This window comes from Anomaloglossus baeobatrachus, chromosome 5 (assembly GCF_048569485.1).
Source record: "Anomaloglossus baeobatrachus isolate aAnoBae1 chromosome 5, aAnoBae1.hap1, whole genome shotgun sequence".
NCBI lineage: Eukaryota > Metazoa > Chordata > Amphibia > Anura > Aromobatidae > Anomaloglossus > Anomaloglossus baeobatrachus.
Genome location: NC_134357.1, coordinates 532,375,326 through 532,400,686, shown reverse-complemented (window position 1 = coordinate 532,400,686; position 25,361 = coordinate 532,375,326). Strand labels below are relative to the sequence as shown.

Genomic DNA, 25,361 nt, shown 5'->3' with positions numbered 1-25,361 from the left:
AACTGAGCCCCAAGGCCTCGTCAAGGCATATCTCTATATTGGGGTCCCTAGCTCTGTGACCCTAACTGTGTGTCATCTCATTGCAATTAAAAACTGCTATGGGTGGAGAGGGGTAACTAAGGACTTTCTTATATAGGAGATGGAAAAAACATGGCCGAAAGGGGCGGAGCTGTGTTCACATTCAGAAAAAAACTACATATAACTGAATAGGATAACTGAAGTGAGCACTAATATATATATTATGAGTGCAAGCCAAAAATTACATACTATATACAGATAAGGCTGCACATCAAACTTAGATAATGGTATAATGCCTCAAGCATATGGACAAATATTGGAATATACAATGAAAAATGCTACTTGCTAATTTGAACATGTGAATAATGAATTGCATACCTGCCATGAATATTAGGAAAAAGGAGATATTTAGCAATCGCATTGATCAATGTAACTGAGCCCCAAGGCCTCGTCAAGGCATATCTCTATATTGGGGTCCCTAGCTCTGTGACCCTAACTGTGTGTCATCTCATTGCAATTAAAAACTGCTATGGGTGGAGAGGGGTAACTAAGGACTTTCTTATATAGGAGATGGAAAAAACATGGCCGAAAGGGGCGGAGCTGTGTTCACATTCAGAAAAAAACTACATATAACTGAATAGGATAACTGAAGTGAGCACTAATATATATATTATGAGTGCAAGCCAAAAATTACATACTATATACAGATAAGGCTGCACATCAAACTTAGATAATGAGATGACACACAGTTAGGGTCACAGAGCTAGGGACCCCAATATAGAGATATGCCTTGACGAGGCCTTGGGGCTCAGTTACATTGATCAATGCGATTGCTAAATATCTCCTTTTTCCTAATATTCATGGCAGGTATGCAATTCATTATTCACATGTTCAAATTAGCAAGTAGCATTTTTCATTGTATATTCCAATATTTGTCCATATGCTTGAGGCATTATACCATTATCTAAGTTTGATGTGCAGCCTTATCTGTATATAGTATGTAATTTTTGGCTTGCACTCATAATATATATATTAGTGCTCACTTCAGTTATCCTATTCAGTTATATGTAGTTTTTTTTCTGAATGTGAACACAGCTCCGCCCCTTTCGGCCATGTTTTTTCCATCTCCTATATAAGAAAGTCCTTAGTTACCCCTCTCCACCCATAGCAGTTTTTAATTGCAATGAGATGACACACAGTTAGGGTCACAGAGCTAGGGACCCCAATATAGAGATATGCCTTGACGAGGCCTTGGGGCTCAGTTACATTGATCAATGCGATTGCTAAATATCTCCTTTTTCCTAATATTCATGGCAGGTATGCAATTCATTATTCACATGTTCAAATTAGCAAGTAGCATTTTTCATTGTATATTCCAATATTTGTCCATATGCTTGAGGCATTATACCATTATCTAAGTTTGATGTGCAGCCTTATTCTTATATATAGTATGTATTTTTGGCTTGCACTCATATATATATATATATTAGTGCTCACTTCAGTTATCCTATTCAGTTATATGTAGTTTTTTTTTTAATGTGAACACAGCTCCGCCCCTTTCGGCCATGTTTTTTCCATCTCCTATATAAGAAAGTCCTTAGTTACCCCTCTCCACCCATAGCAGTTTTTAATTGCAATGAGATGACACACAGTTAGGGTCACAGAGCTAGGGACCCCAATATAGAGATATGCCTTGACGAGGCCTTGGGGCTCAGTTACATTGATCAATGCGATTGCTAAATATCTCCTTTTTCCTAATATTCATGGCAGGTATGCAATTCATTATTCACATGTTCAAATTAGCAAGTAGCATTTTTCATTGTATATTCCAATATTTGTCCATATGCTTGAGGCATTATACCATTATCTAAGTTTGATGTGCAGCCTTATCTGTATATAGTATGTAATTTTTGGCTTGCACTCATAATATATATATTAGTGCTCACTTCAGTTATCCTATTCAGTTATATGTAGTTTTTTTCTGAATGTGAACACAGCTCCGCCCCTTTCGGCCATGTTTTTTCCATCTCCTATATAAGAAAGTCCTTAGTTACCCCTCTCCACCCATAGCAGTTTTTAATTGCAATGAGATGACACACAGTTAGGGTCACAGAGCTAGGGACCCCAATATAGAGATATGCCTTGACGAGGCCTTGGGGCTCAGTTACATTGATCAATGCGATTGCTAAATATCTCCTTTTTCCTAATATTCATGGCAGGTATGCAATTCATTATTCACATGTTCAAATTAGCAAGTAGCATTTTTCATTGTATATTCCAATATTTGTCCATATGCTTGAGGCATACCATTATCTAAGTTTGATGTGCAGCCTTATCTGTATATAGTGACAGCGGTGACGCCGGCTTTTTACTACCCGGCCGGCTAAACTATCAGCTGATGCCGTCAGGAGACTTTATCAGCTGATTACCGCCGGGGTCCTGCATTGATTGGTCTGACAGGAGTCTGCACATAAGTGTGTGGGTTTTTTTTCTTTTTTTTTTTTGCACTGATGCATCAGCTGATTGTATAAACGGCTTTTATACAATCAGCTGCTGTGTCATGGAATTCACATCCTTGATCCTGACACATGATCTGATCGCTTTGCCTTCCAGCAAACCGATCAGACGATATTGGATCTGGATTGGACGGCGCGGGACCCTGACCCAGGATTACTGCGGAGGGGGGTTCTTTATTTCAATAAAGATGGAGTCACTAATTGTGTTGTGTTTTATTTCTAATAAAAATATTTTTCTGTGCTTTTTTTTTTTTTAATCTTTACTAGAAATTCATGGTGGCCATGTCTAATATTGGCGTGACACCATGAATTTCGGGCTTAGGGCCAGCTGATAATATACAGCTAGCTCTAACCCCATTATTACCCAGCGAGCCACCCGACATCAGGGCAGCTGGAAGAGTTGGATACAGCGCCAGAAGATGGCGCTTCTATGAAAGCGCCATTTTCTGGGGTGGCTGCGGACTGCAATTCGCAGAGGGGGTGCCCAGAAAGCTTGGGCACCCTGCACTGCGGATTCCAATCCCCAGCTGCCTAGTTGTACCTGGCTGGACTCAAAAATATGGCGAAGCCCACGTCATTTTTTTTTTAATTATTTAATGAAATTCATGAAATTAAAAAAAACAAAAGGGCTTCTCTATATTTTTGGTTCCCAGCCGGGTACAAATAGGCAGCTGGGGGTCGGGGGCAGCCCATAGCTGCCTGCTGTACCTGGCTAGCATACAAAAATATGGCGAAGCCCACATCATTTTTTTGGAGGGCAAAAAACTCCTGCATACAGTCCTGGATGGAGCATGCTGAGCCTTGTGGTTCTGCAGCTGCTGTCTGCTCTCCTTCATACACTAGTGGAGAATGAAGAACATATTGAAGAAGGAAATGACATCAGACCTTTTTTTCAACATTCTTTAATGGCATTGTTCACGGATAAAAAAAACGCATAAAAAAATCAGTGAGCAAAAACGCAGTGTGAAAAAAACACCTAGTGCGCACATACCCTTAGTGTGCAGAGAGCTGCGGAGGACGGAAGACAGAGGAGAGGCCACCGGTGCTTGGAGCAGGTAAGCGCTCAGTGAGCCGAAGATGCAGGTAGAGGGGCCACATAAGATGGCAGCTATATGTGGCTATATGGGGAGAGGGGCCACATTAAGATGGCAGCTATATGTGGCTATATGGGGAGAGGGGCCACATAAGATGGCAGCTATATGTGGCTATATGGGGAGAGGAACCGCATTAAGATGGCATCTATATGTGGCTATATGGGGAGAGGAGCCGCATTAAGATGGCAGCTATATGGGGAGAGGGGCCACATAAGATGGGAGCTATATGGGAAAAGGAGCACATGGGATGTGATCTGCTGGGGAAAGAGGCCATAATGGGATGGGATCTGCTGGGGAAAGAGGCCATAGTGGGATGGGATCTGCAAGGGAAAGAGGCCATAATGGGATGAGATCTGCAGGGGAAAAGAGGCCATAATGGGATGGGATCTGCAAGGGAAAGAGGCCATAATGGGATGAGATCTGCATGGGAAAAGAGGCCATAATGGGATGGGATCTGCAGGGGAAAAGAGGCCATAATGGGATGAGATCTGCAGGGAAAAAGAGGCCATAATGGGATGAGATCTGCAGGGGAAAAGAGGCCATAATGGGATGGGATCTGCAGGGGGAAAGAGGCCATAATGGGATGAGATCTGCAGGGAAAAAGAGGCCATAATGGGATGAGATCTGCAGGGGAAAAGAGGCCATAAAGGGATGGGATCTGCAGGGTATAAGAGGCCATAATGGGATGAGATCTGCTGGGAAAAAGAGGCCATAATGGGATGAGATCTGCAGGGGAAAGAGGCCATAATGGGATGAGATCTGCAGGGGAAAAGAGGCCATAATGGGATGAGATCTGCAGGGGAAAAAGAGGCCATAATGGGATGAGATCTGCAGGGGAAAAGAGGCCATAATGGGATGGGATCTGCAGGGGGAAAGAGGCCATAATGGGATGGGATCTGCAGGGGGAAAGCGGCCATAATGGGATGAGATCTGCAGGGGAAAAGAAGCCATAATGGGATGGGATCTGCAGGGGAAAGAGGCCATGATGGGATAGGATCTGCAGGGGAAAGAGGCCATGATGGGATGGGATCTGTATGGGGAAGGTCGTCCTTTCCAGTTTTAGCAGGGCTCCTTTAGTAATAATTTTTAAAAACTGTAGAAAAATCATTTAATACCATATGACTGACAGTGACTGGAACAACTGGTGCTGGACAGGAGAGGAAGGGGAAGGAGATTTTACTTTAAATTACTTGTATTTTTTGGTTGAGGAAATTGCGTGAAAATGGGTGTGGCTAACAAAATGGGTGTGGTTATAGAATGGGTGTGGTTTTCAAATGGGCGGGGTCTACAGAGAACCTGTTAAAAATTACTGCTATATACAGTACGGTAACTGCATGGTGCTGGTGGGCCCCAAGATTGATTTTTCCTGGTGGGCCCCAGGTACTCCAGTCCGCCGCTGACTGTATATATTCCCAAGGGTATAATTTCTATGATAATTTTCCTTTACTTTTTCTTTGTCCTATCTACCTGGTGTATCCCAAACATGCATAGACTCAAGACACTTTGTTATGATAATAAAATATAACAATTTATTATTCACTAACAAGACTAAGTTTAATACATTATATAATACTAGCACATGTAATCAATATGAACAGCATATACTAAATTATATACACATTCAATACAGGAAAACACCACTAAATATGTTCACAAATACAATATTAAACCCACAATTACATACCACCCCTGCAGACTATAGCACTCACACCATATACCGTATTTTTCGGACTATAAGACGCACCGGACCATAAGACGCAACCTGGTTTTAGAGCAGGAAAATAAAATGTTAAGCAAAAAATGTGGTCATGACACACTTATAGGTCGAGGATCTGCTGCTGACACTTATGTTATGGGGGTAATGCCCCCAATTCTCTATTAAGGTACCACATCCACTGTAATGATCGTCCTGCCTTATATATGATCCCCATCCTTGTATACATGTACTCCATCCTGATATATACCGCCATCATGGTATAGCCCTCATCCTGCTACATAGCGCCATCCTTGTATATGCCCTTATCCAGCTATATACCCCCATCCATCCTGCTATATACCCCCAGCCATCCTGGTATATACCCCCATCCATCCTGCTATATACCCCCCATCCACCCTGCTATATACCCCCCATCCACCCTGCTATATACCGCCCATAAAATCATGGTATATATTCCCATCCAATCCTGTTATAGGGCCGCACCCTACTTTATACCCCCATCCTGCTATATTGGCCTGTATCCTGTGGCACACAAAAAAAGAAATAAACGTTTATACTCACCTTTACTCACTCCATGCAGCATCGCTCCTCCTCATGTCAGTGTCGGCAGCAGCGCCGCTGGAGTGTGGAGCCGTCACCGTTATCTACAGCATTGCTCATCCTCCTGTCTGCCTGTCAGCTGACCTGTGTGGAGACTAGCGGTGCGCACGATGACGTCATCGCTGTGCTAACCGCTCTCTACACAGATCAGTTGGCCGGCAGACAAGAGGACGAGCGATGCTGCAGGGGAACGGTGAGTACACCAACCTTATTCACTGCGCCCCGCGCTAATGATGATGCGCGCGGAGCAGTGAATATAGCCACACATGATCACTCCAGGCTGTAGTTGCCAGGGGTGATCACGCGGGCCGGCTGTTAATTATGCGCGCACCCCCCGCCCATCAGTCAGTGCCAGCTTCAGTGCTGAGGGATGATTGGCGGGAGGGATGGGCGTGCATATGAAATGAGCGGGCCCACGTGGTCCCGGCAGGATGCTACAGCCTGCTCATGCTACCGATGACCCGCTCCACCACAGCACCCTCATTCCCCGCAGCCACATTCAGACTATAAGACACACCTCCCACTTTCCCCCAACATTTGGGGGGAAAAAAGTGCGTCTTATAGTCCAAAAAATATGGTAATAACCCACCCAACAATTAACACTATCCCTTTTAGAGATGATACTCAGCCATCTTGGTCACACGGTCTTGCTGTCCTTGCGTGTGGCCATCCAAAGAGGAAGTGAAAGAGCCTAAGAAAAAGAGGCAAAGAGACCCTAGCAGGGTATAAGGACAACTTACAGTGCCTTGAAAAAGTATTAGAGCCTCTTGAATTTTTCAACCTTTTCCCACATTTCAGGTTTCAAACAAAGATAAAAAAAATTTAAATTTTATGGTGAAGAATCAACAAGTGGGACACAATTGTGACATTGAACAATATTTATTGCTTATTTTAAATTTTTGTAAAATATAAAAAAAATGAAAAGTGGGGTGTGCAATATTATTCGTCCCCTTTACTTTCAGTGCAGCAAACTCACTCCAGAAGTTCATTGAGGATCTCTGAATGATCCAATGTTGTCCTAAATGACTGATGATGATAAATATAATCCACCTGTGTGTAATCAAGTCTCCGTATAAATGCACCTGCTCTGTGATAGTCTCAGTGTTCTGTTTAAATCGCAGAGAGCTTAATGAAGACCAAGGAACACAACAGGCAGATCTGTGATACGGTTGTTGAGACGTTTAAAGTTGGATTTGGTTACAAAAAGAATTCCAAAACTTTAAACATCCCAAGAAGCACTGTGCAAGCGATCATATTGAAATGGAAGGAGTATCATAACACTGCAAATCTACCAAGACCCGGCCGTCCATCCAAACTTTCATCCCAAATAAGGAGAAGACTGATCAGAGATGCAGCCAAGAGACCTATGATCACTCTGGATGAACTGCAGAGATCTACAGCTGAGGTGGGAGAGTCTGTCCATAGGACAACAATCAGTCGTACACTGCACAAATCTGGCCTTTATGGATGAGTGGCAAGGAAAAGGCTATTTCTCAAAGATATCCATAAAAAGTGTTGTTTAAAGTTTGCCACAAGCCACCTGGGAGACACACTAAAGATGTGGTAGATGGTGCTCTGGTCAGATGAAACCAAAATCAAACTTTTTGGGCACAATGCCAAACAATATGTTTGGTGTAAAAGCAACACAGCTCATCACCCTAAACACACCGTCCCCACTGTCAAACATGGTGGTGGCAGCATCATGGTTTGGGCCTGCTTTGCTTCAGAGAGGACAGGGAAGATAGTTAAAGATGATGGGAAGATGGATGGAGCCAAATACAGGACCATTCTTGAAGAAAACCTGTTAAGAGTTTGCAAAAGACCTGAGACTGGGACGGAGATTTGTCTTCCAACAAGACAAAGATCCCAAACAAAGCAAAATCTACAATGGAATGGTTCACAAATAAACGCATCCAGGTGTTAGAATGGCCAAGTCAAAGTCCAGACCTGAATCCAATTGAGAATCTGTGGAAAGAGCTGAAAACTGATGTTCAAAAATGCTCTCTATCCAACCTCATTCAGCTCCAGCTATTTGCAAAGGAAGAATGGGCAAGAATTTGTCTCTCGATGTGCAAAACTGATAGACACATACCCCAAGCGACTTGCAGCTGTAATCGCAGCAAAAGGTGGCGCTAAGTATTAACTTAAAAGGGACGAATAATATTGCACGCCCCAATTTTCAGTTTTGTATTTTTTACAAAAAAATTAAATAAGCAATAAATGTCGTTCAATTTCACAATTGTGTCCCACTTGTTGTTGATTCTTCACCATAAAATTTAAATTTTTATCTTTATGTTTGAAGCCTGACATGTGGGAAAAGGTAGAAAAATTAAAGGGGGCCGAATACTTTCACAAGGCACTGTATATAGGGGCCTGTGACCAATATTCATTTTCCCCTATGATTGGCTGTAAACCCATGATGTCATGGGGCTGTGTGTATAGTCAGGTGTTGGAAACTCCTCCCAACTAAAAAAGGTAACGTTAAGCCACATGGTTTCCTTTGTTTGACCACCATCTTGTACAAAAGAGATTACACATACATATACAGTAGATAAACAATACCTTTAGGGGGGCGTGTCCTGGCTATGAAGGAGTGAGGACGTGACTTGTCTTAGCTCCTGCCACTGGACTTTATAACTGATGATCCACGCAACTGAGGACTCTGCAACACAGGCTATGCAGCGGAGGAGACGAGGGAGATCCCAGGGGTGCAGCAGCAGAGCTTCACAATCGGAGGAGAGAGGGATCAAACACTTTTTATCCAGGCCGGGGCAGAGAGAAGCTTCACAGGTGGCACCCAAGATGGCTGCTAAGGCTACACACGAGGTGAGCTCAGCGTGCAGCAGTGAGATGGCAGCTATGGAGATGCAGGGAAAGGCTCAGCAGCTGACGCGACTGAGAGGAGAGACCACCCGGAGTGAAGAGGAGATACAGAAGATAAGGCCAGACAGCCCAAGATTGCAGGTACAGGGGAAACCCGGAGTGAAAAGCACGGGGGAAGTGCCTGCTGATACAAACAGTAGCCCTGAAGCCTGGAGGCCTCTGGAGGGGGAAGTAACGTCCTCTCCTATAACACACATGCAGGAGTGTGAGGAATTTCAGGAGGGTGGACACTGCACTGCAAATGAGTTACAGGTCCCTGACAGAAGTGAGACCATACCCAGGGAGAAGCACAACATAAATCTAAAGTTACCAGATGCAGACAAGCATGCAGGGTCAGGGCCAGCCATAACAACACAAGAGTCAGGAGTTCTGACAGAGCTTAATGAGATGCGGGCACGTTTCTCAGCTATACCCACCAGGGAAGATATGGAGGCATATATAACCAGGCTGGAGCAGGCGTACCGCACAGAGCTGTCAGCCCTGAAGGGGGAGATGGAGAGAGTGGACACCCAGAGTCAAGTGCAGGCAGCTAAAATTCAGAATATGGAGGACACTTCACAGGCCCACGGGGCACTATTAGAACAACACTCCCGCCAAATACAATACGTGGTTGAAGCAATGGATGATGCTGAAAATAGGGGCCGAAGAAACAATCTCAGAGTGTGAGGCCTGCCTGAGTCTGTCGAATCCAAGGACTTACATGGCACCCTTCAAGTGATCTTCAATAATATTCTGGGTGAACCATCAAGCCAACCCCTGGAATTGGATAGAGCGCATAGAGCATTGGGCCCCAAACCAGCCCAGAACGACCGACCTCGGGATGTGATCTGTAGGGTCCACCGCTATGTTATTAAGGAGGCCATTCTGTTTAAGCTCCGCAGTGGAGTATCACCATCGTATGAGGGGAGCCAAATCCAGATTCTACAAGATCTATCCCGTTTTACCTTACAAAGGAGAAGAGCTCTTAAACCTCTGCTGGACATTCTCCGCTCATACGAGTTTCCATATAGCTGGGGTTTCCCCTTCCGCCTGCAGGTTCGGCACGCGGGACGAATGCATGTTCTTCGGTCTCCGGCGGATTTACCCTCGTTCACCGCGGCCTTGGACATTCCATTAGTGCCTATAGAGGACTGGCCGGACTTTCCAATGGGGGGGGGGGGGGAGTCACCGTCCCAGCCGGTGATCGGATGCGTGGCTCTCGTAGAGAAAGAGGAGGGAGGCCGGTCTGATGTATAAGAGAATGGTGGATTAAATTGTTCTAGTATGTTTTTGGTTATAGGATCACAGTACGATGGAGTCTATCCCCTGGTCCTGATGGGAATTTCGCGTTGTGGGGTTATTGTATCGCCCTGGACAGGGGGGTGGGGGGTTCCCTCCTTCCATCCTGGGTGTAATGGGGGGCGCCCCTCAACATTATAAGGTACAATACCCTCTCAAAGCCCCTTCTCCCTTCTTTATACAGAGCTTTAGTTGCAAATCAAAATATATATAGTTAAAAGTTGTTTTTTAGTCCAGGGCAGGGGGCTCCTTTGTGGAAAGTTCCCTCCCTGATTGGGATAACACGCCAGGGTAGTGGCGTAGGATTAACATCCCTGGTATATAGAGATTCTTATTTTTCTGCATTTACCTCTAGTCTATTTGACCAAGTATAAGGGTCACGTTACGACCCTACAGGCAAGAGGTGCTTTGACCTTTTTGCCTACGGTACTCTCTCTTTGTTTGTAGTTTCCTTCATATACTTAATCCTTCTACGCCCCCCCCTCTTTTTTTTTTTTTTTTTTTCTCTTTCTCTCCCCCTCTCCTAACCTTCTCTATTCTCTCCACCCACACCTCTCTTCCCATCCCCATCCTCTGACCCTACTTCCCGGTTCCTCACCGTTCCTCCTCCTCAGAATGACGCAGATTACCTTTGGCTCATTGAATGTGAGAGGCCTCAATGTCCCGCAAAAACGGTCTCAGGTATTCTTTGACATGCATAAGAAACGAGCCCATATATTATTGATTCAGGAAACACATTTCAAAACTGGTCACCTCCCTAACTTTAAAGACAGATATTACACCAAATGGGTCCATAGCACCAACCCAGAGTCAAAATCAAAAGGGGTGTCTATAGGCATCCATAAAGCCCTGGTGCACACGGTTCTGGACACGAGAGTGGACACTGAGGGAAGATTCATTTTTCTGAAAATTAATGTTAATTCATCTATCTTTACCATTGTCAATTGGTATTTACCAAACAGAGATCCGGCGACGTCCTGCTCCTCTCTCCTGTCATCATTGGATGAATTCGCAGAAGGGACCGTGATCGTGGGTGGCGATTTAAACTTCACTTTGGACCCTAAGGTAGATACAACTTCGGGACACAATTTTCTCTCTCTCAGAAAGCTAACAAAAGTTAAACGCTCAATACAAGAGCTTCGATTGGTAGATGTGTGGAGAACGTTACACCCAGTGGAGCGTGACTACACATACTTCTCCCCGGCTCACTCCTCGTACAGCCGCATAGACCTGTTTCTTGTGAGCCAAAAGGCTCTGACTTGGCAGATACAGGCCTCTATAGGCAGTATATCCTGGTCTGACCACGCTCCTATATTCCTGAGCCTTACTATCCCAGATGGGGCAGGGAGGCCGTGGTCTTGGCGGCTGAACGATAGTCTGCTTGGGGATCAGGGGTGCATGAAGGATCTACAGAACACGATTGATGAATTTTTAGAAATACAGTCAGAAGACCCCACAGCCCTTCCCGTGCAGTGGGAGGCACTTAAATGTGTGTTGAGAGTGGTTTTGATCAAACATGGGGCTAGGCTTAAGAGAGAGAGAGCCCAAACCATTTTGTCCCTACTTCAGAATATTTCAGATCTGGAAAGGGCCCATAAGAAGACATTATCACCTTTGACACTGGCGGAGCTAGTCAAAAATAGAGAGGAGCTTAAATCGATTCTCGACCGACAGTATGAGCGACATAGGACTAGAATAAAAAGATTCCTCTATGAGTATGCAGATAAATGTGGTAGACCACTAGCTAGGATTCTACACCCTAGGGGAGACCCCAGCCACATTCCCATGATTAAACAAGCAGACGGCTCTTCGACTCAGAACCCAACTCTCATCGCGGAACAGTTCCAAAAGTATTATAGAGACCTATATAACATAAAGGGCAAATTTGGAGACATGCCACATGACGCATTAGAAAATAAAATAAACGACTACGTATCCAGAACGGCCCTACCGGTTATACCCAGCGCTGAGGTTGAAAATTTAGAGACGGACTTTACAGAAGCAGAAGTGGCATCTATCATTAAAGAATCTCCCTCAGGCAAAAGTCCGGGTCAAGATGGGTTCACCCCTAAATTTTATAAAATATTCCAAACTCAGCTATCCCCGTTCTTGACTAAAGTATTTAATTCCATCTCAGAAAATTCCCAATGGGTGGCGCAATCTCTCGAAGCCCATATATGTGTTATCCCCAAACCGGGGAAGGATCACATGTTAGTTACAAGTTACAGACCCATTTCACTGATCAATCTAGACCTAAAACTTTTTTCCAAAGCCTTAGCCAACAGACTTGCTCCTTCCTTGCCCGGGATAATACACACAGATCAAGTGGGGTTCGTACAAGGTCGGGAGGCGCGTGACAATACCAACAAACTGTTCCTCCTGATGACCCGGTCGAGGGCTCATTCTCTTCCCATGTGTTTACTCTCAGTGGATGCGGAGAAGGCCTTTGACCGGGTCAGTTGGAATTTTATGATGGCCGCTCTAAAGCAGGTGGGTTTGGGCAAAAAATTTTTAGATAGAATTGCGTCCCTTTATTCGAGACCCTCAGCAAAAGTTAGGACAGATGGGTTTCTGTCGTCATCGTTTCAGGTCCACAATGGAACAAGGCAAGGATGTCCATTGTCACCTCTGCTCTACGTCATTGTCATGGAGCATCTCGCGGTCGCCATAAGAAATAATGCTAGTATCCATGGGATAGAGGCCGGGGGAGGGAATCGCAAGTTAGCTTTATTTGCTGACGACCTTCTCATGTTTATTTCCCAGCCACACATATCCTTCCCGTCTTTGCTCAAAGAGTTCGAGGAGTTTGGTAACTTAAGTAATTTTAAAGTGAACTTCTCTAAATCAGAGGCTATGAATGTGACCCTGTCGGCGGAAGATCTAGCCCGTACAACCCAAAATTTTCCCTTTAAGTGGCAACCGTCAGCTATAAAATATCTGGGGGTAGTTGTACCTCGGGATCCAACAAAAATTATGCATCATAATTTTCTACCCCTGTTAGAGAGGACAATTAGGGATTTAAAGAAGTACGACAAAAAAAGACTATCGTGGTTTGGGCGTATCAACGCTATTAAAATGGATGTTCTTCCTAGGTTTCTTTTCTTGTTCCAAACGGTACCTATTCAGCTGCCGGGGAGTTACTTTTCCAAAATTCGGACGGCTTTGTCAAGGTTCGTTTGGGGGAATAGGAGACCTCGGACAAACATAAAAACTCTTACCAGACACAAAAATAATGGAGGGGCAGGGCTCCCAAATTTCCAGTTATACTACAGGGCAACTATTCTAACGAGGATAATGGATTGGCACTTCCATAGGAACTCGAAACAATGGGTCGCGATCGAACAGGACGGATTGGGAGTCCCTTTGCACTTCCTCTCATGGATGGGAAAGGAGAGTAGGTCACAGATAGAGAAGGGAATGGAGTTTATTTGGACAGTGATGGGGACGTGGGACGGTGAGGTTAAGAGGGGTTCTCTCTCACAGGGGAGGGGTCCACTTACCCCCCTCTTTGGCAACCAGGAGTTCCCTCCGGGGCTTCATTCCAATAAATTTCTGGGATATGCTCGGGTGGAGGAAACTCGTTTTTTTCATGTGCTCCAGGGAAATACCCTGCCCCCTTATGCATCTCTACGGGCCACAGGGAGAGAGGTTTCCTGGATAGAATATATGCAGCTGAAATCGTTTCTATCCAACCTGGACAGGAAGAGGAAGTTGAGGACCCCCCCTACTCCATTTGAGAAATTGTTCTTGCAGGGTTCGTCACCTGGGCATGTCATCTCTCTTATTTATAAAATGCTGAACCAGAGAGACATGTCGGACAAACCCAAATTTGTCTATGGATGGGGAGAGGAACTGGGAGAGGACATTTCGGAGGACAGATGGAGCAGGGCGTTTCTGTGGACCCACAAACTTTCTCTGGCTTGTGCCGCCCAAGAGAAAAACTATAAAATTCTCACAAGGTGGTACCAATACCCGACCAAATTGCATGCTATCTTTCCCTCAGTGTCCGACATGTGCTGGAGATGTGGTACAGAAAAAGGTTCTATGTTACATATATGGTGGAGCTGTGCTAAATTGCAACCATTCTGGGACTCAGTGTTTTCTCTGTATAAAAAGATGAGTGGGGGTGAGGTGGAGAGATCTCCCCAGGTGGCCCTCCTCTCTATCCTCCCAGGTTGATTCAAGTCACAAAAGAGGGACCTGCTGCGATTTTGTTTAGCGGCAGCCCGTATAATTATTCCCAGATACTGGAAACAGACTAGATGCCCCACGTTAGCTGACTGGGTAGAGGAGATGGCAAACCTCCAGAGAATGGAGGAACTCACAGCTGAACTTAATGGGCTCACGGAAAAATTTATCACAGTGTGGGGACCGTGGATTACGTTCATGGAGTCTCCTGAGTTCACGGTGAGTCTGGCAGGTTATTTGGGATGAGAAATGGTGACATACCTTGTCTTCCCCTCTCCCCACACACTTTTTTCCCCCACCCCCTCTTTACCCTACTTTCTTCACTCTATTTGATTCCTTCTTTTCTAAGCTTATATCTGTTCTTTTTTTTTTTTCTAGTTTTCTACTTTTTCTTAAATGTTTATTCAATAACTTAAAAGGGGATTGTTTTATGCTGAGAGTGGTCTTGTCAATTATCAGGAAGACATGTTTAGCTGGAACTCTGATTTCTAGTGTATGGTTTGTCATGGAGTGTTAGCATAAGGATAGCTTATAGAGTTCCAATGAAATCTACAATGTGATGTTATTTTTGTCATTCCGAAACTGAGAGATCACTGTTTATGTTTTATAATCTTTATAAATGTTCAAGAGGTATGCTTGATTTATAAACTTAATAATAAAACAGATTTGAAATAAACAATACCTTTACACATATTATCAAGTTCCTTCTACACAGACGTCACGTGACCGTATCGTGTGACCCCCGATGTAGCAGTGATGTTGCATGGGCTTTTTTGTGTGTGTTTTTTGTTGTGGGTTTTCTCTTTATGCATATTGTTTAACTTTATTTTTTTCCCTTAGTCCCACTGTTGGACATGAATATTTTTCAGTTTGATCACTGATCTCATGCAATGCTGTACGGCTGTTGCAGGATTAAAGGGTTAATCCGCCTTGATTGGTTCCAGAAATTGGAGAAGTTGCCCACGGGGGTCAGCTGTGATATACAGCAGTCACCCACAGGAATTTCAACCGCTGGGCAGTGCTATTCATTTATTAGTCGTTCAGTGTATTTATTCCTCAGCGCCGCTTTTTAACGGGTCTGCGGAAAAAGTACCCTGAACGACTAACATTAAAAAACATATCGGTGGTCATTAATTAAGGGGTTAACCCATGATATATTGTTATGATATAAAGTGTTAATTTGTTTTTTTTTCAATCACATCAGACTTTCCTACAAAAAGGTAATGGAGTGTAGATGTAAATGGTAACTTAAAACATATATAAGTTTATTATTGTAGTATACATAAAGACATATCTTCTTACGTACACCGTGTGCAGAATTATTAGGCAAGTTGTATTTAACAGGATTTTTTTTTATTATTGATCAACAACTATGTTCTCAATCACCCCAAAAGACTCATAAATATCAAAGCTTAATATTTTTGGAAGTTGTAGTGGGTTTGTTTTTTTTAGATAGGAGAATATCTGTTTGTGCAGGTAACTATAACTGTGCAGAATTATTAGGCAACTTAATAAAAACCAAATATATTTCCATCTCACCTGTTTATTTTCACCAGGTAAACCAATATAACTGCACAAAATTTAGAAATAAACATTTCTGACATGCAAAAACAAAACCCAAAAAAATTTAGTTACCAATAAAGCCACCTTTCTTTATGAAGACACTCAACAGCCTACCATCCATAGATCCTGTCAGTTGCTTGATCTGTTTACCATCAACATTGCGTGCAGCAGCCACCACAGCCTCCCAGACACTGTTCCGAGAAGTGTAGTGTTTTCCCTCCCTGTAGATCTCACATTTTATGAAAGACCACAGGTTCTCTTATGGGGTTCAGATCAGGTGAACAAGGGGGCCATGTCATTATTTTTTCATCTTTTAGACCTTTACTGGCCAGTCATGCTGTTGAGTAGTTAGATGCATGTGATGGAGCATTGTCCCGCATGAAAATCATGTTTTTCTAGAATGATACCGACTTCTTCCTGTACAAAAGCTTGAAGAAGTTGTCTTCCAGAAACTGGCAGTAGGTCTGGAAGTTGAGCTTCACTCCATCCTCAACCCGAAAAGGTCCCACAAGTTCATTTTTGATGATACCAGCCCATACCAGTACCCCACCTCCACCTTTCTTGCGTCTGAGTCGGAGTGGATCTCTCTGCCCTTTACTGATCCAGCCTCTGGCCCATCCATCTGGCCCATCAAGAGTCACTCTCATTTTATCAGTCCATAAAACCTTTAAAAAATTAGTCTTAAGATATTTCTTGGTCCAGTCTTGATGTTTTATCTTATGTTTCTTGTTCAAAGGTGGTCGTTTTTCAGCCGTCCCTGAGTATGGCACACCTTGTGCTTTCTGATACTCCAATAACGTTACAGCTCTGAAATATGGCCAAACTGGTGGCAAATGGCATCTTGGCAGCTTCACGCTTGATTTTCCTCAATTCATGGGCAGTAATTTTGCGCCTTTTTTGCCCAACACGCTTCTTGCGACCCTGTTGGCTATTTGCCATGAAACGCTTGATTGTTCGGTGATCACACTTCAAAAATTTGGCAATTTCAAGACTGCTGCATCCCTCTGCAAGACATCTCACAATTTTGGACTTTTCAGAGCCTGTCAACTCTCTCTTCTCACGCATTTTGCCAAAGGAAAGGAAGTTGCTTAATAATTAAGCACACCTTATATAGGGTGTTGATGTCATTACACCACACCCCTCCTCATTACAGAGATGAACATCACCTGATTTACTTAATTGGTAGTTGGCTCTCAAGCCTATACAGCTTGGAGTAGGACAACATGTATAAAAAGTATCATGAGATCTAAATACTCATTTGCCTAATAATTCTGCACACGGTGTAGATTGTGGATATAAAGAAAATGTAATAAATGGCAGATCACTAATATTGGGAGTTTAAAAAGGCTTTTATCCTGTGTGAGTTCTCTGGTGTCTAACAAGACTTGATTTTGCTATAAAACATTTCCCACATTCTGAACATAAAAAAGGTGTCTCCCCTGTGTGAATTCTCTGGTGACTCACAAGATATGATTTTCTTGTAAAACATTTCCCACATTCTGAACATGAAAAAGGTTTCTCCCCTGTGTGAGTTCTCAGGTGTTTAAGAAGAACTGATTTGGTTACAAAACAATTCCCACATTCTGAACATGAAAAAGGTTTTTCTCCTGTGTGAGTTCTGTGGTGTCCAACAAGAATTGATTTCTTTGCAAAACATTTCCCACATTCTAAACATGAAAAAGGTTTTTCTCCTATGTGACTTTTCTGGTGTTCAATGAGATGTGATTTCTCTGCAAAACATTTCCCACATTCTGAACATGAAAAAGATTTCTCCCGTGTGTGACTTCTCTGGTGTTCAACAAGATGTGATTTCTCTGTAAAACATTTCCCACATTCTGAACATGAAAAAGGTTTCTCCCCTGTGTGAGTTCTAAGGTGTGTAATAATAGCTGATTTATCTGCAAAACATTTCCCACATTCTGAACATGAAAAAGGTTTCTCCCCTGTATGAGTTCTGTGGTGTATAACAAGAGTTGATTTCTTTGCAAAACATTTCCCACATTCTAAACATGAAAAAGGTTTTTCCCCTGTGTGAAGTCTCTGGTGTTCAACAAGATGTGATTTCTCTGTAAAACATTTCTTACATTCTGAACATGAAAAAGGTTTCTCCCCTGTGTGAATTCTCTGGTGTCTAACAAGATGTGATTTCTCTGCAAAACATTTCCCACATTCTGAACATGAAAAAGGTTTTTCCCCTGTGTGAGTTATCTGATGTGTAAGAAGGTGTAATTTCTGTGCAAAACATTTCCCACATTCTGAACATAAAAAAGGTTTCTCCCCTGTGTGAATTCTCTGGTGTCTCACAAGATATGATTTTCTTGTAAAACATTTCCCACATTCTGAACATGAAAAAGGTTTCTCCCCTGTGTGAGTTATCAGGTGTTTAAGAAGAACTGATTTGTTTGCAAAACAATTTCCACATTCTGAACATGAAAAAGGTTTTTCCCCTGTGTGAGTTTTCTGGTGTTCAACTAGATGTGATTGCTCTACAAAACATTTCCCACATTCTGTACATGAAAAAGGTTTCTCCCCTGTGTGAGTTCTCTGATGTATAACAACACGTGATTTGTGAGCAAAACATTTCCCACATTCTGAACATAAAAAAGGTTTCTCCCCTGTGTGAATTCTCTGGTGTCTCACAAGATATGATTTTCTTGTAAAACATTTCCCACATTCTGTACATGAAAAAGGTTTCTCCCCTGTGTGAGTTTTCTGATGTATAACAACACGTGATTTCTGAGCAAAACTTTTCCCACATTCTGAACATGAATATGGCTTCTCCACTGTGCAAATACGCTCATATTTTGCACTTGAAAATGGCTTCTTTGCTTTAAAAGCAGCTTGATTTTTAAAGCCTCTTTTGTCACTTATATTTTTTTTACTAGTCTCTGAGGAATCAAAACATAGGACCTGTTTAAAAGGATCAGATGATAGATCTTTGCTGTGAGGGGATGATGGGATATCAGGAGTAATGTCATTCCCTTCGGTTATGTCTTCTGTGATCATGAGGTCATCTGATTTAAAAATTCGAGATATCAGTTTTCGCTCTGATCTCATGGTACAGTCACCTGCTAAAAATAAACATTATTATTTTTGCATAAAATATTTTAAATTATTTGTATAACATTTCTAAAATATCCATACAATGAGCAATACAGGGTAATATTGTGGTACCGTGTTAGCCAGAAAAATCAATTGAAATACTATGTCCCAAGAATGACAAAAGTATATTAGGAGTGATACCTTTATAGGCTAACCAGAAAAATTATATTAGCAAGCTTTCAGAGAACAAAGGCTCCATCTTCAGGCAAATTACAAATGAATTACTGAGACCAAATCACAACATTTAAATGAATGTTACAATAGGACATGGGAAAGATGATGCCTCCTAAAGATAAGCCAAGAAAATCAAATGAAGTTTTTTCTTAGAAATGCAGATGAGTTGGAAGTGGTCTATTCAGATTACTTCTGAGGTCCTTCTGGTGGAGGTGTGAAGTGTGTTGTGAATGTCAGTTATGCTTTTGCTGCTGTGAGGCTCCCTCTTGTGGCCAAAAAGGGTTTGGACAGAGACCAGGTGTGTTGAGCAATGAAAGTTTTCATTGCTAACTCTCTGCCTATTTAAACCCTGGTCTGCTGGCAGGCTATGCCGGATGTCAGTTCCTTGTTCACCAGCCTGATTCAGCCTGCTCCAGACCACATCTACCACAGATATGTGCTTGGCTCTTTATTTGTTGTTTTTGTTTGCTCTTATCGGAGTTTGTCATTTGCTGTGGTTATTGTCAGTTTATTTCCAGGCAGGAATCTTCCCTCTCAGTTGCTTAGCTGGGAAGCTCCCTGCAGCTATGTTTAGAGTATTGCACCTATAAGTCCATGTGTTTGTTGCTTCTTGTATTTGTATGGTTCCAGCTTTCTGTTCATTGGTATGACAAGAGCGCCTGGTATAGGACGGAGGTCAGATCTAGCGATCTGAGGGCTTTTTGTACTATCAGGTTTTTGGCTTTTTGTAGGGTTTTTCTCTGGCCACCATCAGCCCCTTTCCTATCCTGTCCTATTTAGTCAGTAGTGCCTCACCTTTGTTAATCCTATCATCTATCTGTGTATTGTGTTTTCCTATATCACCGCAGTCTTTGGATGTGGGGGGCTTGCTATTCTTTCTATTTTCTGAGGCAGAGAGTTATTCATCTCTCCTTCCTTTAGGATAGCTAGTTCTCCGGCTGGGTTCACGGTGCACAGGATGTTAGTTCACCGTTCAGCTACTTCTAGTGTTGATGGTTAGTAAGGGGATGGCGGCCAGATTAGTTGCCAATGCTCTTGTCACCTTTTACCAATGATTTATGGTGATCTTCCCTGGTTCCGATCATAACAGAAGTGTGTCCATGTAGTGAGTCAAAAAACCAGGTGTTAAATTGAGTCCTTTTGTTAAAGATCCAAACATCCTTATCAGTTTGAATTCCCAATTTTTTCTCTCTGTCAACTTTAAAATGACCTTTCAGTATTAGCACTTTTAAATCTGTCATACTATGTCCCTGTCCAGAGAAATGTTTTCCCACAGGCGTGTCCAGTTCATTTTTTATTGTGTGTCTGTGTGTCCTTGTTTGTAGTTTTTGTTTAGTTTCCCCAATATATGTTCCTCCAGGGCTGGTTTTCCTGGTTAGCCTATAAAGGTATCACTCCTAATATACTTTTGTCATTCTTGGGACATAGTATTTCAATTAAAATATCCATAGAAATTGCAAGTTTAGTAGAAAAATTACGTTACTTAATGAGACCAGAGCCGCCATCAGGGCATTACTACTGTGACTGGTGTACCGGGCCCGGTGAAGAGAGGGGGCCTGGGGTAATTACTAAGCTTTATTAAGACCCAGGCAGGACGGGCCCCTTTTCTTCACCAGGCCCCAGTCACAACAGCAACAGAGGGGCCCCGCAGTGTTGATTCACTACCTTACATGACTAATTTGCATGCGAAGGGGCAGAGCATGCAAATTAGCCATGTGCTGGAGCAGAGGCGTATCTAGGTAGGGCTGGCGGGGCATCTGCCCTGGGCGCAACTGTCAGGGGGGCGCTGTTAGGCTGTCTGATGCGGCGCTGTGAAAGTCCTCCCGGGAGCTGTGATTGCTTCCTCATAGTGGGAGCCGGCAATTCTCTGAGTGAGGCTGTCAAGCTGACAGCCGCAATCATAGAAACTGCAGCGCGTGGCTCCCACTGCTCAATTGTCCTTGTACAGTCATATGAAAAAGTTTGGGCACCCCTATTAATGTTAACCTTTTTTCTTTATAACAATTTGGGTTTTGCAACAGCTATTTCAGTTTCATATATCTAATAAATGATGGACTCAGTAATATTTCTGAATTGAAATGAGGTTTATTGTACTAACAGAAAATGTGCAATCTGCATTAAACTAAATTTGACATCACAGCCTCCAGTCGCTTTATGTAGCTTTTAATGAGTTCCTGGATCTTGGATGAAGGTATTTTTGACCATTCCTGTTTACAAAACAATTCCAGTTCAGTTAAGTTTGATGGTCGCGGCTTCAAATCATCCCACAGATGTTCAAGGATATTCAGGTCTGAGGACTGGGATGACCATTTCAGAACATTGTAATTGTTCCTCTGCATGAATGCCTGAGTAGATTTGGAGCGGTGTTTAGGATCATTGTCTTGCTGAAATATCCATCCCCTGCGTAACTTCAACTTTGTCACTGATTCATGTACATTATTGTCAAGAATCTGGTGATACTGAGTTGAATCCACGCGACCCTCAACTTTAACAAGATTTCCGGTGCTGGCATTGGCCACACAGCCCCAAAGCATGATGGAACCTCCACCAAATTTTACTGTGGGTAGCAAGTGCTTTTCTTGGAATGCCGTGTTTTTTTGCCTCCATGCATAACGCCTTTTTGTATGACCAAACAACTCAATCTTTGATTCATCAGTCCACAGGACCTTCTTCCAAAATGTAACTGGCTTGTCCAAATGTGCTTTTGCATACTTCAGGCGACTCTGTTTGTGGCGTGCTTGCAGAAACGGCTTCTTTCGCATCACTCTCCCATACAGCTTTTTCTTGTGCAAAGTGCGCTGTATTGTTGACCGATGCACAGTGACACCATCTGCAGCAAGATGATGCTGCAGGTCTGTGGATTGTCCTTGACTGCTTCAGTAAGTCAGTAAAAAGTAGTTAGGAGTGTTCAAAACAAGAAATTGATAAGAGTGCCCATACTTATGCACCTGACAAATTTAGTTTAAATGCAGATTGCACATTTTCTGTTAGTACAATAAAGCTCATTTCAATTCAGAAATATTACTGAGTCCATCATTTATTAAATGAAACTGAAATAGCTGTTGCAAAAACCCAAATTGTTATAAAGAAAAAAGGTTAACATTAATAGGGGTGCCCAAACTTTTTCATGACTGTATCTTCAGACGCGAGGACAATTGAAGCGGTGCCCGCCAGTGCTGACTTCCGGGTCAGAGACGACTGTAGTGTGATCAGGTCAGCTGCTCACACTGCTAACCCAGAAGTCAGGGCTACAGAGCAGAGGCGGCAGAGAGCGCTAATGATAAGTGATCCAGTGTGGAGCTGAATAAACGGAAAAGGAACACTATGGGGTGAGGCATTTATGGACACAGAATGGGGGCACAGAGGGTGGGGGGAGTGAACTATCTGTGGACAGACTATGGTGGGAAGAGAAGATGGGGAGGGGGGGAAGTATCTTTGGACACAAAATGGGAAGAGAGAGGATGAGGGGTGACGTTTGGTGGGAGAGAGGATGAGGGGTGACTTATGGGGGGAGAGAAGATGAAGGATGATGTATGGTGAGAGAGGATGAGGGGTGAAGTATTAAGACATAGTATGTGGAGTGATTGGGGGAATGTATACGGGGGGCAAACGGGAAAGAAATTTTTAGGACACAGAATAAAGAGTGACATGGTATGAGGAGCAAGTGGGCAGGATGGGGCATGAGGGGTAAAAGCATATGGACACAGGAAGGAGGGGGTGGGATGAGAGAGCACAGTATAAAGACTGGGCCGTATAAGGGGACACAGTGTAAAGGACAGTGTGAACAGTAGGCTCAGTATGGAAAGGAGAGAACAGTGAGGGGGGTATGCACCATAAGAGGGACAGTGTGAGGGTCATATTTTGTGCAGAGAATACAGTGGGGGGCCATTACTTATTCGGGGGCACAGTGTATGCCAGATATTTTTAAATAGAAGTATTATAATCAATCTGATATTTTTAGTGGCATCATTTCGGGATGTGCTGCAGAAGAACAGAAAGGCTGTAAGTCTGCAGAGACTAGATGTGAATGTGAAAAGTCATCAAGGCATCAGGACAAGATGAAGAATAAAAAGAAACGACTCAGAGACAACATCATCTATAAAGGTACCAGAATGTAAATGTTTATTTGTGATACTGACGATGTCCCATCATTAGCCCTCGGTTCCACTTGCGCATTGCTTCTGATGTGAGCGCAGAGGGACCACTACTGATCAGCTGTTTATGGTGCAGGTAGCCAGAAATGCTTATTTCCTTATCTGCTCCATCCTCCGATAGTGTCTGTGGCCAGGTACTGCACATCCGCCTCAATGATTTTAATAGGCGGCTGATGCCACTATTAAAAGACGAAGCAGATCCAGAACTGAGCACTTACGGGCACCTGCCGCCACCGGCACGGCATCTAGAACAGGTGATTGGTGGGGATGCCAGATGCCAGACCTTGATCAATCAGAGTGGAGGCAGGGCCATTGGAGCAGAGCAGGGCGCCATCGCACCATTGTTGGGTCGTGCAGCAGGGGGGTGAGGTCATCACTCTGCGACCTCATTACACTCCTGCAAGTAACAGTGGTTGAGGTGGCGAGGACGAGGCAGCCAGCGTAGATAGGTAAGTGCTATGAGCTTAAGATGATCACTGGGGCTGGTGGAGTGGCTGTCAGCTGATCCCTGCTCGGGGCCGCCCGCCGACCGCAGGCCTGCCGACCCAGCCCCTGCCTTGCTTCAGCTAGATCAGGGGTGGGGAACCTCCGGCCCGCGGGCCGCATGCAGCCTGCCATGACCTTTTATGTGGCCCCCGGGCAGATAACCGGGGGAGGCAGTGCTCGTGCTGTCACCGCGGTCTTGCTGCCGCCGGCCCTTTAAATCCACACATTGCTGTTTGTGCTGCAATGTGTTCTCCCGTCGGCCAGTGCTTACTTTGTGGGCGGGTCCACAGCAGCCTCACAGCTTCCAGCGTTGTGTGCACGCCCCCTGCCCTCCGGAGATCAGTGCCCGCCTTCTCCTTCTGATGCAGTGTGTCCGGCTCCTGCACTCCGGTGATGTGAATGCAATGCTGCTGTGAGTCCAGCGCCGACCCTCTGCTGCTATGTGCCCTGCCCAATGCTTTGTGCCTAAACCCCAGTTCTGTAAACCCTCTCCCCCAGAGTTGCATGAAACTCTCAGCACAGTGTGCCCCCCAATGTTTTGTGTGCACCCCTCCCCCAATGTCCTGTGTGCAGCCCCCAATGTCCTGGGTGCACCCCTCCCCCAGTCCTGTGTGCACCCCCCACACAATCCTGTGTGCAGCCCCCCCCAGTCCTATGTGCAGCCCATCACCCAGTCCTGTGTGCACCCCTCCCCCAGTCCTGTGTGCACCCCTCCCCCAGTCCTGTGTGCAGCCCCCCCAATGTCCTGTGTGCACCCCCCCAGTCCTGTGTGCAGCCCCCCCAGTCCTATGTGCTGTCCATCACCCAGTCCTGTGTGCAGCCCCCCCCCAGTCCTGTGTGCTGCCCCCCCCAGTCCTGTGTGCTGCCCATCACCCAGTCCTGTGTGCAGCCCAGCCCCCAGTCCTGTGTGCAGCCCAGCCCCCAGTCCTGTGTGCAGCCCAGCCCCGCGTGAGGTGCCTGGGCCCCCAGCCCCGCGTGAGGTGCCTGGGCCCCCAGCCCCGCGTGAGGTGCCTGGGCCCCCAGCCCCGCGTGAGGTGCCTGGGCCCCCAGCCCCGCGTGAGGTGCCTGGGCCCCCAGCCCCGCGTGAGGTGCCTGGGCCCCCAGCCCCGCGTGAGGTGCCTGGGCCCCCAGCCCCGCGTGAGGTGCCTGGGCCCCCAGCCCCGCGTGAGGTGCCTGGGCCCCCAGCCCCGCGTGAGGTGCCTGGGCCCCCAGCCCCGCGTGAGGTGCCTGGGCCCCCAGCCCCGCGTGTGGTGCCTGGGCCCCCAGCCCCGCGTGTGGTGCCTGGGCCCCCAGCCCCGCGTGTGGTGCCTGGGCCCCCAGCCCCGCGTGTGGTGCCTGGGCCCCCAGCCCCGCGTGTGGTGCCTGGGCCCCCAGCCCCGCGTGTGGTGCCTGGGCCCCCAGCCCCGCGTGTGGTGCCTGGGCCCCCAGCCCCGCGTGTGGTGCCTGGGCCCCCAGCCCCGCGTGTGGTGCCTGGGCCCCCAGCCCCGCGTGTGGTGCCTGGGCCCCCAGCCCCGCGTGTGGTGCCTGGGCCCCCAGCCCCGCGTGTGGTGCCTGGGCCCCCAGCCCCGCGTGTGGTGCCTGGGCCCCC

General features: G+C 45.1%; 1 protein-coding gene across 1 annotated transcript in view; it reads right to left on the bottom strand.

Annotated features, from left to right (window-relative positions):
* LOC142312159 (uncharacterized) overlaps positions 1-25,361 on the bottom strand; it is a 206,090-nt gene that overhangs the window by 154,484 nt on the left and 26,245 nt on the right. The window contains 2 exon segments of the mRNA XM_075351061.1: positions 13,870-13,886; positions 17,206-18,925. Coding sequence (XP_075207176.1) covers positions 13,870-13,886; positions 17,206-18,925 — 1,737 coding nt within the window.